The sequence below is a fragment of the Pelophylax lessonae genome (assembly GCF_965119305.1).
Source record: "Pelophylax lessonae genome assembly, chromosome: 7".
Classification (NCBI taxonomy): Eukaryota; Metazoa; Chordata; class Amphibia; order Anura; family Ranidae; genus Pelophylax; species Pelophylax lessonae.
This window is the reverse complement of record NC_138774.1, coordinates 120,625,406-120,640,500: the sequence shown is the minus strand read 5'-3', so window position 1 is coordinate 120,640,500 and position 15,095 is coordinate 120,625,406. Positions and strand designations below refer to the sequence as shown.

At 42.6% G+C, this 15,095-nt stretch overlaps 1 protein-coding gene across 1 annotated transcript in view; it reads left to right on the top strand.

Annotated features, from left to right (window-relative positions):
- Positions 1-15,095, top strand: part of GPC3 (glypican 3) — a 791,583-nt gene that overhangs the window by 64,482 nt on the left and 712,006 nt on the right. The window contains exon 2 of the mRNA XM_082262873.1: positions 4,006-4,167. Coding sequence (XP_082118999.1) covers positions 4,006-4,167 — 162 coding nt within the window. The remainder of the gene's footprint in view (positions 1-4,005; positions 4,168-15,095) is intronic.

Here is a 15,095-nt window from a genome sequence, read left to right as displayed (position 1 = left end):
AGGTATTTTAATTTGGTGGGTCCAACTCAGGGGCAAAGATGGGTCCGCCTGAAGCCAGGATGCTGCATCAACGGGGAGAGTAAGGAACTCTGAACTCATCCCAATTTAACCTAAGGCCGGATATGTCCGAAAAGGCAGAGAGCAGGTCCAAGGCCGATCGGAGAGACGGTTGGGTCCTGGAGGAAGAGGATAACATCGTCGACAACTTTTCCTCCAGGGACCCAACCAGAATCCCCCCGATCCCCCCCGGAACCACGGACAGCCACAGCCAAGGGTTCCACCGCTAAAGAGAACAGCGCCGGCGACAGTGAGCACCCTTGTCAAGTGCCCCGTGCAATACGGAAGGTGGAAGACAGTTTGCCTCCTAGTTTGATCTGGGCTCCTGGGTGACTATAAAGGATGCCAATCCATTTGCGAAAGGTCAGGCCAAAGCCAAAGGCCTCCAGAACCTCCCCCATGTAGGACCAGGCCACCGAGTCAAATGCCTTTTCTAAATCGAGTGCCACCAATACCTGTGCCTCCGGAGCCTCAGCCGGGACCTGCAAATGCGTAAACACCCTACGAATGTTCATATCAGTAGACTTGCCCGGCATAAAGCCAGTTTGGTCAATCAAAATGGGAGAACCTTCATCAACCTGGTGACCAACATTTTGGTAAGGATTTTGAAATCATAATTAATGCGAGAAATCGACTGGTAAGCCAAGCAAAGGGAGGGATCCTTTTTCCAGGCTTCTGGATCAGAACAATAGGAGCCTGAGACAGGGAGTGCCCCCAATTCCAGACAAGAAGCGTACGACCTCAGAAAAATAAAGAGAGAACAGAGCAGTGCCACCTGAGTGTAGTATTAAAACAATCCTTTATTGGCATAAAAGGTAATGCACTCACATGAGCGATAGGAAAGCAGGCTTTACTGCGAATCATCCGATCCACTTCAGGGGAGGCAGGAGATGTGTAGACAGCCCTGGGTTCTGAATGTGTCAGTGGCTTCTGGCACTTCCTGGTGTCCTGTCGGCGTCACAGCTTCTCCCTCATCACCCCGCTTCCACAAAAAACAGAAAAAACGAAACGACATCTATCCAGGGGAGCTCTTCTATACACATAATCCAAACAGGAGCCATCCAATAATGATAGAAGGAAGCCATCAGGATGAGGTAGGGGATCCATAGCAGGTGGAGAAGTACTGGCAGGATACACAGAGGAGAGGTGAAGTGCTCAGCAGCAAAAGATGAGGTACCTGTTCCCAGGCCTCAGCTTTATTGTAGGGGCCGGAGTCAAGCATCTTCAGGGGTATTGAAGAATCGCACTGTAACGCCATGAGTGACCCGCAGACGACTGGGTACAGCATGCCATATTGCACACCCTTTTTCCCGCATCTTCCTCCTCACCTCCGTGAACGACTTGCATTTTTTCTGCATGTTCGCCGAAAAAGTCAGCATACAGGTGCACAGACGTGTTCTCGTAGCGCAGCTCAGGGTGTTTACGGGCCTCACCTAGGATCCTGTCCCTATCCCGATAGTTGAGGAAGCGGATAAGGAAGGAACTTTGGGGGGCGCCCGGGATCCTCCTGCCAGTGGGGACCCTGTGGGCCCGTCCTACCACATAGGTGGGGGGACACCTCCATCAGGCCCGAGAGCTCCTTTAAAAAAAAAACCTTCAGCAAATTCAGCCAGGGAGTCACCTGTCGCTCCCTCGGGTAGGCCCAGGACCCGCACGTTATTGCGCCGCATCCGATTTTCAGCGTCATCAGCCTTAGCCATCAGCACATCAACCTTACTCTGCAGAGTCTCCAGAAGGTCAGAGTGCTGTGCAGTGGTGTCCTCGGTGGCGGAGACCCAGTGTTCTTCCTCCTTTTTGTCCAGGTCATTGCAGATAAGATTGCATTCCTCCACAAGATGATCAATCCTGACCAGTAGGGACATCTTGCTGCTTTCTATGGCATGCAGGATAACTGCAGTGTCCTGGCCCACAGCGCGGTCCGAGGTGCCCGGGGAAGGATCAGATACCCACGCCGCCTCCATGTCAGTAAGAAGTGTGCGGAGCCCAATATGGCGTCGGAGCATGTGGCGGATGGCGCCAAGAGCTTAGACAGAGGCGGCGGTACCATGGACTTGCGCTTGGAAGGCATGAGTAGGAAGCTGAGACGTACCCCTACACAAGGAGAGTCACTTTAGGTAAAAACAAATTAGTTTGTAGCAGCAGGATGGTGAAAAAGGCTCAGGATGTGAGGAGCTCCCAGGGAAGACGTCCACACTGCTCTACATCCAAGCCACGCCCCAATCAAGGCCTTTTTTAAAGCAATCTAGTGAGCCAGCCAGAACCACCTCTGGAGGGAGTCTATTCCATGACCTAAACCGTAGTTACAGAAAGCAGCCAGGGTGTAAGATTTGTTTTTTATTGAAATCCATTAGCATGGAAATAGTTGTATGTGGACCTTGCAATTTCAAGCAAGATCTGCAATAATGCACAGACATTTTATGGTTGGAACAAATTCTTAATCTAAGCCTCTAAAGTGGTCTAATAGTGTAACCTTAATGCATTTCTTAGGCAAGATTCTTACTGTGATGAGAAAAAAAAAAGTCCAAAGACAGAGGCATAGCTACAGATTTACTCATAGCAAAATTTGGATGGTTCTCACCTTTGCAGAAACCTCTGTACTGTCTTTTAATCTTAGCATAAATTACGTCGATATCAATGCCAGGTAGCAGGAGAGCTCTCAGCATGGCCAGGTGACTACTAGGAACCAGAGCTGCCAAGAGAAGTTAAAGCGAAGACGGAGGCAGTAGTGCAGGGCATTTACTTTTAACCTTTTTCTAGCTATCTACATCTACAAATGTCTTTTTTATTTTGTGGGTTTCTTATTTTGTAGAACTTTTATATGGCTCGTGTTAGTTTTTAGCTGAGTAGACACTCTGGTACTTTTACAGCCTGAGCAAGACTGCATTAGCCATACAAGGTCAATTTCAGTGCTAGCCAGGATGACCAGAATATCTAAAGCTGTGTACACAATTCAGAAAATCGTACAAACACATGTGATGTTAGTGCGGTGGCCTCCCCGCTGAGCTATTGTATCCTGACGGATGGACTGCACCCCCCCCCCCCACACACCAGAACACAATGATCAGTGTGCGTCAGATGTTGGCTAAGGGGTGTACTCGCTTTTGTTGCCAGCGGATTAGACATTAATGGCTGTGTGTTGAGTTATTTTGAGGGGACAGCAAATTTACACTGTTATACAAGCTGTACACTCACTACTTTACATTGTAGCAAAGTGTCATTTCTTCAGTGTTGTCACATGAAAAGATATAATAAAATATTTACAAAAATGTGAGGGGTGTGCTCACTTATGTGAGATACTGTATGTGTGTATGTATGTATGAGTGTGTATATGTGTGTGTATATGTGTGTGTATATATATATATAATTTATTTATTTTAGCAGTTTTTATAATGAAAACAGAGTGAGACCCTGGCCTCTCGGCAATGGTGCCGTCCCTGTCTTTCCTGACCCACCGACGTCCCCCATCCCCATTAAGCACCAGGTATTGTGTGGCTCTTCTGATGAAGCAATCGGGTAGTGCTGCAAACTGAAAATAAAGGGGTCCCGTGGTAGACATTAAAGAGACTCCTAATGGGCAAAGTGACAGACTCTATTTCATTGTTGGATGCTTTAATTGACCCTAGAAAATGTAAACTAAAAGAGGTAACAAAGAAAACCACCAATTGTTTGAAAATAACTGCAAAATGCACAGTAGGGATTGAGCACCACTGACCTTTAAATGTCAAATTAAAGTTTCAGATTAACACTTTTATGTTCAAATTTCTGAGAGCTTGTCTGAGTTTAGTTGAGACTAAGCAAATCCGTACTAGACATTCAGAAGACACGGTGACAAAACATGACTCAGAGGTTGTAACTACTACTGTCTTCAAAACTGAAAAAAATAAATACTGTAAAATTTACCATCAAGACAGTCATTTTTTTACACCTGTTTGTGATGATATTTTGCAGGATCAGATCTCCAAGTCTGTGTCACAAAAACCTCAAGCTGCTGTTCTAAGAAAATGGAGGACAGATATCAGGTGGCATCCCGCGTAAACATGGAGCAGCTTATCCAGACTGCTAGTGCCAAGCTGAAGTTTCTGATCATTCAAAATGCGGCTATATTCCAAGGTAAGATGGGATCCAGGAGGAGCATGACACTACCATTCACTAAATGGCTGTGAGCACGATAAGTAAATGTTTAACAAAAGATAACAAAATCAAAATGGCTGCCCACTAAGCATTCTGAAAGGTGCTAAAATGGTCAGCGGTGGACTGAGATATTTGGGTGATGCACCTAAAATAGAGAAATGGTCATGTGACTACAACTTTGCCCTAACCTAATCAGACAGTGGTGTAGCCACATTTACCAGTCCAGTAGAGGTCACAGAACAAAATCATATTGGTGGGTGGTGTACGTTTCTTCACATATGTCATTTCAGCTGCCTTTTGAAATTCATAAGGTTGTTCCTATGTCACCATTTGACCTTTTGATCTTGCTAATTTCTATATCAAGGCTATTCTATGAAATCTTTCATCTTTATACCCTGCCTCGTGTTTCCATCCAGATGGATCACATACTGTTCTTCTTGGCCATCACCAACATGTTCTGACAAAGAGTGATGAAGATTTGCACATTAAACCAGTTAATGTCAGTTTTGTGTTATCAATTCTGCTGTTGCCAGCGGAGCTATAGCTAAAAATCCTGAGGAATCCTTTTCATGCGTCATTCACAAACCTTTGACTGTTCAGCCTAATCAATACTTACATTTTTGATGAAATGAGTCAAATTTACATTTTTGAGTCCATACATACCCTTGTTTATTTAATTTCATCAGGCTGTGCTTTTGATGTATTGCATGTTTTTACACCCCATCCCATCCCATCCCATTTCCTGTGGAAGATGCACTTACTGGAAATGCACTGTGCCATATAGGCTTACAAGTATCACACAGCATAGAAATAAAAGTTAAAAGATCAATGTTTTATACTGCGCAGGAAGGAATGTGAGTACACAGCTGATTAGAGGGCCCCCTGACCACTGGTTCAGTAACAGTCTGCACCTCAATGCCTTGGAGTGATATTTTTGGTAAACAATTAATTCAGCCAAGCGCTCACTCCGAAGGGGAAGACCGGTGTGCTGCTCTCCTCAGGGGGGGGTACTCCAACTGGGATACATATAGGAAAGAGAAGGAGGCGCAACAACTAGTGAATTACCCGTGGTCACCATATAAAATATTTTATAAAAATGCCAAATGCATACTCACAGACAGGAAGAATGTCAGAGCTCTGATGAAGGGAGCTTGACTCCTGAAACGCGTTAGCAGTCTCAGTACAGGAAGTGTTTCATTCCATGTGTGGTGGAATCTTTTAATGCGATTTTACATTCTTCCTGTCTGTGAGTATGCATTTGGCCTTTTAATAAAATATTTTATACGGTGACCACGTGTAATGCACTAGGTGTTGCGCCTCCTTCTCTCTCCTATACTGATATTTTAGGTAGTGAAGGCAGCCACTTTGATGTTTTGAATTATTTTAAAGAGAGTTTAATCACAAAGCACATTAAATGTACACAAGATAAAAATGAAACGGCAATTTAAAGATGAAATGACAAAGCCAGGTTGTGCTGCAATATTCTCCTTCAATACAGAGATTTCCCCTGCAGTATATTTTTCTGCCTCTAGAGGACCTCAGTCTGATGGCTAACATGATTCATCCCACTCCTCCTGAGCCCAAAACCTTCCCCAACATGTGAATACACAGTGAAAAAATAAATAGCACACTGTTTTCTCTTATCACCACATGAATGGATTGGCTTGTGCTGCTTTTTCCACTCACATTTCAGCCCTGTTGTACAGTAACTGCAAGAGGCTGATATTGGGTTCAATTTATCTAATTTCACTGCTTTCATTTAAAAACCATACATTTAACGGTGTATTAAAGATTACAGAGCGGCATTCATTTATGTCTTCTATTTCTGTCTAGAGTTCAGTATTAAATCTAATTGTTTTCCATGAAAAATGCCTCCTTTTATTCATATCTTTTATTTTATAGACTGCTTCTCCAATGTGTCAGAACCTGCCAATCTCTTCTAGCTCTTTACACCTTTATATCATTTTTAGAGAAGTCCATACTTGAACAGACTCCACAACAAAAGTGCATGGTGAGAACCCAGACAGCCCATGCATAAGCTGTGCACCACCAGAACCAGATAGTCTTCTTTTACCAATTTATACAAATGGGTTTTAGTGGTTCACATGAGGCAAAATCTTTGTTTATTTTTCTTTTTAATATAAGAACAGGCTGGCTGTTCATAACCAGGATTATTCCTGCTGTTGGGTTAAGAGACAGCAACTCCGTGGGTACTCAGTTTCTGTCTGGCAGTAAAACCAATAAAAATGTTTTATGAGCACTCATACCTTAAAGTGGTTGTAAAGTCACATGTATTAAATTCTTTGATCCTTTGTTTTAGGTCCATGTTTAGTACAGTGTGTGTGTGTGTTTTCTTTAAATTGTAATGCTACATACATTCTTTGTGCAGTGCTGCTGTGCAGTCTTGTGACCTCCCTTCTGCTTCCCCTCTTGATCTAAGAGAGCACAGTGGGAGGGGCTAAGATTCTCTTCAGATTTATGCAAGATGGCAGAGGGAGGAGACATGACTGCACAGCAGCACTGTGCAAAGCAGGTATGTATTTTTTATAATTTTAAGAAAACACACGTGCTGTACTAAGCATGGACCCAAAACAGAGCGGATCAAAGTAATTTCTTCATAAGCACTGGAACAGCTGCAGAGAATAGTATTACTCATGGCAGAAGGAGAGGGGAGGAGATCAGCTCTCACACAAACTACGGAAACTACAGACAGGTAGGAAGGGGAAGATACAGAGATGCTGAGGAGAGAGCAGGATGATGGAGGCACATAATCTGACCACACTATCATGGATCAGCAGCCATGATAAGCATGGTTTGTACACACAGAGGAACACAGACACAGGCTGGATTAACCAGGTATTGTACAACATGGAAAGTACCAACTGACACTGCAAAAGCACTATGCTATATAGGTCGGGGGTGTGATGCGCAGGTGGTTGATTATATGCTTTTGTGGGAGCTGCTGCCTCCACTAAGACATCTACCTAGGTAGGGTCTATATAATAAAATTGAAGAGGTAGTGGGTATGGCGCTGCTCTATCTGAATGTGTATAGGTGTGTGTTTCCCTTTAAACTGAAATCAATAAAACAGGTGCTTGGTGCTCTGTGCTTTCCCAAATAGCAACACATTCTTTTTAGTGAAACAAATATATAGTATAATCTATATTAACACATTATTTTTAGTGAAACCGATATATAGTAAAATCTATTATTAGGAATATTCAATTATACTATTTATTTGTTTCACTAAAAATAATGTGTTGATATTTGGGAAAGCACAGAGCACCAAGCACCTGTTTTATTTAGTTTGATTTAAAGGTGAAACACGCATTCTGCTATATACAGTGCCTTGCGAAAGTATTCGGCCCCCTTGAACTTTGCGACCTTTTGCCACATTTTAGGCTTCAAACATAAAGATATAAAACTGTAATTTTTTGTGACGCATCAACAGCAAGTGAGACACAATCATGAAGTGGAACGAAATTTATTGGATATTTCAAACTTTTATAACAAATGAAAACAGAAAAACTGGGCGTGCAAAATTATTCAGCCCCCTTAAGTTAATACTTTGTAGCGCCACCTTTTGCTGCGATTACAGCTGTAAGTCGCTTGTGGTATGTCTCTATCAGTTTTGCACATCGAGAGACTGAAATTTTTGCCCATTCCTCCTTGCAAAACAGCTCGAACTCAGTGAGGTTGGATGGAGAGCGTTTGTAAATAGCAGTTTTCAGTTCTTTCCACAGATTCTCGATTGGATTCAGGTCTGGACTTTGACTTGGCCATTCTAACACCTGGATATGTTTATTTGTGAACCATTTCATTGTAGATTTTGCTTTGTTTTGGATCATTGTCTTGTTGGAAGACAAATCTCTGTCCCAGTCTCAGGTCTTTGGCAGACTCCATCAGGTTTTCTTCCAGAATGGTCCTGTATTTGGCTCCATCCATCTTCCCATCAATTTTAACCATCTTCCCTGTCCCTGCTGAAGAAAAGCAGGCGCAAACCATGATGCTGCCACTACCATGTTTGACAGTGGGGATGGTGTGTTCAGGGTGATGAGCGGTGTTGCTTTTACTCCAAACATAACGTTTTGGATTGTTGCCAAAAAGTTTGATTTTGGTTTCATCTGACCAGAGCACCTTCTTCCACATGTTTGGTGTGTCTCCCAGGTGGCTTGTGGCAAACTTTAAACGACACTTTTTATGGATATCTTTAAGAAATGGCTTTCTTCTTGCCACTCTTCCATAAAGGCCAGATTTGTGCAATATACGACTGATTGTTGTCCTATGGACAGAGTTTCCCACCTCAGCTGTAGATCTCTGCAGTTGATCCAGAGTGATCATGGGCCTCTTGGCTGCATCTCTGATCAGTCTTTTCCTTGTATGAGCTGAAAGTTTAGAGGGACGGCCAGGTCTTCGTAGATTTGCAGTGGTCTGATACTCCTTCCATTTCAATATTATTGCTTGCACAGTGCTCCTTGGGATGTTTAAAGCTTGGGAAATCTTTTTGTATCCAAATCCGGCTTTAAACTTCTACACAACAGTATCTCGGATCTGCCTGGTGTGTTCCTTGTTCTTCATGATGCTCTCTGCGCTTTAAACGGACCTCTGAGACTATCAGAGTGCAGGTGCATTTATACGGAGACTTGATTACACACAGGTGGATTCTATTTATCATCATTAGTCATTTAGGTCAACATTGGATCATTCCGAGATCCTCACTGAACTTCTGGAGAGAGTTTGCTGCACTGAAAATAAAGGGCTGAATAATTTTGCACGTCCAATTTTTCAGTTTTTTATTTGTTTGAAAAGTTTGAAATTTCGTTCCACTTCATGATTGTGTCCCACTTGTTGATTCTTCACAAAAAATTACAGTTTGATATCTTTATGTTTGAAGCCTGAAATGTGGCAAAAGGTCGCAAAGTTCAAGGGGGCCGAATGCTTTCGCAAGGCACTGTATCATGCCTTTTTTAATAGGGTTACAACCACTTAAGTATGGCCTAACAATTATCAGCACCCTGCACTTCACTGGTTCTACTCCTAACCATACCTCAACTAATCTATTCTACAACAAGGGCTAAGTGATTAGCACTTCCGCCTCGCAGCATTAGGGTAATCAATTTTAATCCCAACCATGGCACTACCTGCCTGGAGTTTGCATGTTCTCCCTGTGCCTTTGTGGGTTTCCTCTGGGTACTCCAATTTCCTTCCACACTCCAAAGACCTGCTGGTAGGTTGTTTTGGCTCCTGTCTAATCTAGCCCTAGTATGTGCATGTTTAAATGTGAGTTAGGAACTTTAGATTGTAAGCCCCTTGAGGGAAGAGACTGATTTGAATGTACAGTGTGTGTATGTGTGTGTGTATGTATGTATGTATATATATATATATATATATATATACAGTAAGTGCTGTGTAAATTGACAGTGATATATACTGTAAGTACCTGTAACAAATAAATAAAAAAGGGTCTCTTGGGGCCCATTTACACTGTTGTGGTGCCTGTTAACGTGCATTGCATTAAGGGAGTTTGTTCACCTGAGACACCTTCCTAAAGCAAGAAAAATGTGTGCACAATTTTTAGCAATGTGTGCTGTATTGCGCAGGTGCATTGGGGTTCCATTCAGAGTGAATGCCACCACAGTGCACCAGTGTGGATAATGTTCATTGCTGACTTGCTGTATCTTTCAGCAATGTGTGTTAATATAAGACAGCTGTGTAAATTCAGCCTTAAAGGAAAGCTGGTGGTTGTCATCGCTGATCTTGTCTTTTTACAAATGCCAGTTGCCTACACTACTAAAGCAGAGGATTGGCCAGTCTTCACTCTAATTTTAAGGCAAGCCATAGATAAATGGATTTTATTCCTTCTACCACAGGTGAAAGGAAAGAAAATCACTAGATTTCCCTGAGGAATCCCTCGCAAAGCGCTATTGTATTTTGAAAATGGGAGGGTCACAAGGATCCTTCCCGGCCTGCACAATACAATGATTACTGGTAGTAACTATAGCTGCTGGCAGCAGTCACATTTAGAAAAATCAGACAGGCTGGTTGTACTCAAGTCGATCGATGGACTGACTTTGGTACGATCTGCCCATGCGTGGATTGAAATTTGTCCAGTCTCTGAAAAATTTTGATTTTGATCTATATATGCAGTGGTGTATTTTGGTTTTGTGCTGCCCTAGGCAAGACTGAAATTGGGCGCCCCCCCTTCCCCCTCCTATGTAAATTTGCCCCACTCCTTCCTTTTTAACGGATGTGACTCCCTCCAAAATTGAAGGACTACAAGTCCCAGCATGAATACCTGAGATCTCATGAGGGGGGGGGGGGGTGAGAGGGGGTGGGAGAGAGAGGGGGGTGCGTGAGGGGGGAGAGAGAGAGGGGGGGAATGAGAGAGAGAGGGGAATGAGAGAGAGAGAGAGAGGGGAATGAGAGAGAGAGAGAGAGGGGGGAATGAGAGAGAGAGAAAGAGAGAGGGGGGGAATGAGAGAGAGAGGGGAATATGAGAGAGAGAGGGGAATGAGAGAGAGAGAGAGAGAGGGGGATTAGAGAGAGAAGGGGGGATGAGAGAGAGGGGGATGGGAAAGAGAGGGGGGATGAGAGGAGGGGCTGAGAGAGGGGGGATAGAGAGAGAGAGGGAGGGGGGAGAGAGAGAAGGTGAGTGAGTGAGAGAAAGAGGAGGGGGGTGAGAGAGCGAGAGAAAGGGGGTGAGAGAAGCGGGTCTAGCAACCAGTGGCCAATAGAGTCTCAGATGGAGGGGGGCAGTTTTTTTGCTGCCCCCCCTGCAAAGTGCCGCCCTAGGCCTTGGCCTTGTCGGCCTAGGCCAAAATACAGCACTGTATGTATGGCCGGCTTAAAAAGAATTGCAGATGTATTTATTCAAATGCAATGCCATGTGGAATTCCAAAGCAGCTTTTTCTCCAGACTCCTCAGCTCTTAGGAGTGTTGGGGCTTACATGTTTTCAAAGCAGCAGGATGAGCAGGAGAGGGACTTATTGGCTGTGAAACAAAAGTAATATGCTTTGGCATGAAGCCATTCTACAGTTAAAATAAATAACCATGAAATATGCCCAGAAACACACATGACAAAAACGCTTGACGTTTAAGAAAAATTGCAGACAATAGATAGTGGCTGGAAAATCATTTTAAATTGCTCAAATCTTAAATCTTTTATTGATCTGTGTATCGTTTTTATGTAATAATGTACTCAGCAAAGTACATTAACCCATTACTAAAAAAATCAGAAGTTGTATTTGGGGTTCTAAATCGATGAAGCATTTAATCTGGCACTCTGTTCTTAAGAAAACATTTTTTGTGACTTCTTATTCTGTATATTCACATAGCTGTGTATTTTTTTATATGTCCAAGAAAAGTCTAATACGGAAGCTTCCATCATGTCTAATGGGTACCATGTACATGCTGTATATTAAATTCATATGCTTTAAAAACGCACATAAACCATTATTATAAACCGGGTCTACTACATTCCCTATCAGTGCTTGGTGTATCTGCCGTTATACACACACATACCCTGTGCCCTCTAATTTGATGAGAGCAGACTCCATCCAGATGTTATTTTCCAGTAAATTAAATTTCTTATTGGCAAGTGCTTTTCCTCAGCAAGGTCCAATGGAAATAGGCTGGCATTTGCAAAATTTCACTCAGGCATATCTGCTACAATGTTCGCTTAACAAACTTTATTAGGAACTTAAAGCTTTTCGCCCTCAGGCTCTTTTTCTCATTGCCAAAAAGAGCAGCGCTTCCAAATTTAAATGTCCATAAATTACATTCAGACCGTGTAGTGTGTTGTTGCCGACTTTATAAATAAAATTATGCTTTTGATGTATGTTTGATTTCTGGCAACATAAAATAAGTCCCATAACTGGAAATATTGTAAAAACATATAAAATGAACCTGTTATGGTCTCTATAAAATTTACAAAAAATATACAATGTTGTTGGCTAAAACATAAATGTGGTGTGTGTATAGTACAATATATTCACATTGTAAAGCGCTGCACAAACTGTTGGCACTATATAAATCCTGTATAATATAATAATAAACAGATTTGTAAAATATCTTCCAAATTTATTATTTTGATCATCATAAATTTGCAGTTTGCTGCATGTATAAATTTGAAGTACAGGGAGTCCCTGAGTTACAAACATCCTACTTACAAATGACTTATACTTACAAACGGAGGGAGGCAACAGGAAGTGGGACGAAATCTATCTCTAGGAAGGAAATTCACTTCAGTAAGAGTTACTATGGAAAAAGGTGTCTCCATTGAAGCTTTATTTCCAATCCTTGTTTCCACAACATCCCAAATTTTTCAAAATCCAATTGTCACAGGAACAGAAAGTGGGGTGAAATCTTCTGAACAGGGGCCCAGACAGCAAAATAAATTTTACAGGGCTGATAACCCTTCCCTGCGATATCCAAAAAACAAACCTTTTAATTTTGGCTGGAGTTGCACATAAAGTAGAACTGTAGGCAAAACTGTTTTTTTTTTTTTCCAATTTTGAATTCCAATTTTGAATTGAGTAAGAGAGGGTTACAACCCCTGTAAGGTATATTTTTGCCAAAACATATCCTTCGCTTCCTTCACTTCACTTCACTTCCTTTTACGTCCTTTCTCCGAGCCAAAACAGAAGTGAGAGGAAGCTGCTAGTGGGGGTGCGCATGCACCCATTCGCCACCGGGAAAGCTGATCAGCGGGTCGGGCACCCGCGATCGCTCCCTGTGGAGACAGAGCAGGGGTCTGCCATTGTAAACATGGCAGACCGCTGTTCTGTCAGTGATTAACACAGGGATCCTGTGTTCGTCTTATTTAGGAACACCGGTCTCTATATTCATGCAGCAAGCCCATCCCCCCACACAGTTGGAAAGTACCCCCTGGGGACACATTTAACCCTTTGATCGCCCCTGGTGGTAACCCCTTCCCTGCCAGTGTCATTAGTACAGTAACAGTGCATATTTTTATCACTGATTACTGTAGTAATGTCACTGGTTGCCCCAAAAGTGTCAGTGTCAGTTAGGGGTCCGATCTGTCCGCCACAATGTCGCAGTCCTGCTAAAAATTGCTGATCGCCGCCATTACTAGTAAAATAAATAAATAATAAAGACATAAATCTTTCCCCTAGTTTATAGACACAATAACTTTTTGCACAAACCAATCAATATAGTAATATACACTTATTGTGATTTTTTTTTTTTAACCAAAAATGTGTAGCAGAATACAAATTGGCCTAAAATGATGAAAATAATAAAAATTCGATTTTTAAAATGTTTTTTTTTTTATTAGGAATATTGGGATTGTTATATAGCAGAAAGTAATCAAAAAAAAAAAAAAAATATATATATATATATATATATATATATATATATATATATATATACAGTGGGTACAGAAAGTATTCAGACCCCCTTAAATTTTTCCCTCTTTGTTATATTGCAGCCATTTGCTAAAATCATTTAAGTTCATTCTTCTTCCTCATGAATGTACACATAGCACCCCATACTGACAGAAAAACACAGAATTGTTGACATTGTTGCAGATTTATTAAAAAAGAAAAACTGAAATATCACATGGTCCTAAGTATTCAGACCCTTTGCTCAGTATTTAGTAGAAGCCCCCTTTTGATCTAATACAGCCAGGAGTCTTTTTGGGAAAGATGCAACAAGTCTTTCACACCTGGATTTGGGGATCCTCTGCCATTCCTCCTTGCAGATCCTCTCCAGTTCTGTCAGGTTGGATGGTAAACGTTGGTGGACAGCCATTTTTAGGTCTCTCCAGAGATGCTCAATTGGGTTTAAGTCAGGGCTCTGGCTGGGCCATTCAAGAACAGTCACGGAGTTGTTGTGAAGCCACTCCTTCGTTATTTTAGCTGTGTGCTTAGGGTCATTGTCTTGTTGGAAGGTAAACCTTCGGCCCAGTCTGAGGTCCAGAGCACTCTGGAGAAGGTTTTTGTCCAGGATATCCCTGTACTTGGCCGCATTCATCTTTCCCTCGATTGCAACCAGTCGTCCTGTCCCTGCAGCTGAAAAACACCCCCACAGCATGATGCTGCCACCACCATGCTTCACTGTTGGGACTGTATTGGACAGGTGATGAGCAGTGCCTGGTTTTCTCCACACATACCGCTTAGAATTAAGGCCAAAAAGTTCTATTTTGGTCTCATCAGACCAGAGAATCTTATTTCTCACCATCTTGGAGTCCTTCAGGTGTTTTTTAGCAAACTCCATGCGGGCTTTCATGTGTCTTACACTGAGGAGAGGCTTCCGTCGGGCCACTCTGTCATAAAGCCCCGACTGGTGGAGGGCTGCAGTGATGGTTGACTTTCTACAACTTTCTCCCATCTCCTGACTGCATCTCTGGAGCTCAGCCACAGTGATCTTTGGGTTCTTCTTTACCTCTGTCACCAAGGCTCTTCTCCCCCGATAGCTCAGTTTGGCCAGACGGCCAGCTCTAGGAAGGGTTCTGGTCGTCCCAAACGTCTTCCATTTGAGGATTATGGAGGCCACTGTGCTCTTAGGAACCTTAAGTGCAGCAGAAATCTTTTTGTAACCTTGGCCAGATCTGTGCCTTGCCACAATTCTGTCTCTGAGCTCCTCAGGCAGTTCCTTTGACCTCACGATTCTCATTTGCTCTGACATGCATTGTGATCTGGAAGGTCTTATATAGACAGGTGTGTGGCTTTCCTAATCAAGTCCAATCAGTATAATCAAACACAGCTGGACTCAAATGAAGGTGTAGAACCATCTCAAGGATGATCAGAAGAAATGGAAAGCACCTGAGTTAAATATGAGTGTCACAGCAAAGGGTCTGAATACTTGGGACCATGTGATATTTCAGTTTTTCTTTTTTAATAAATCTGCAACAATGTCAACAATTCTGTGTTTTTCTGTCAGTATGG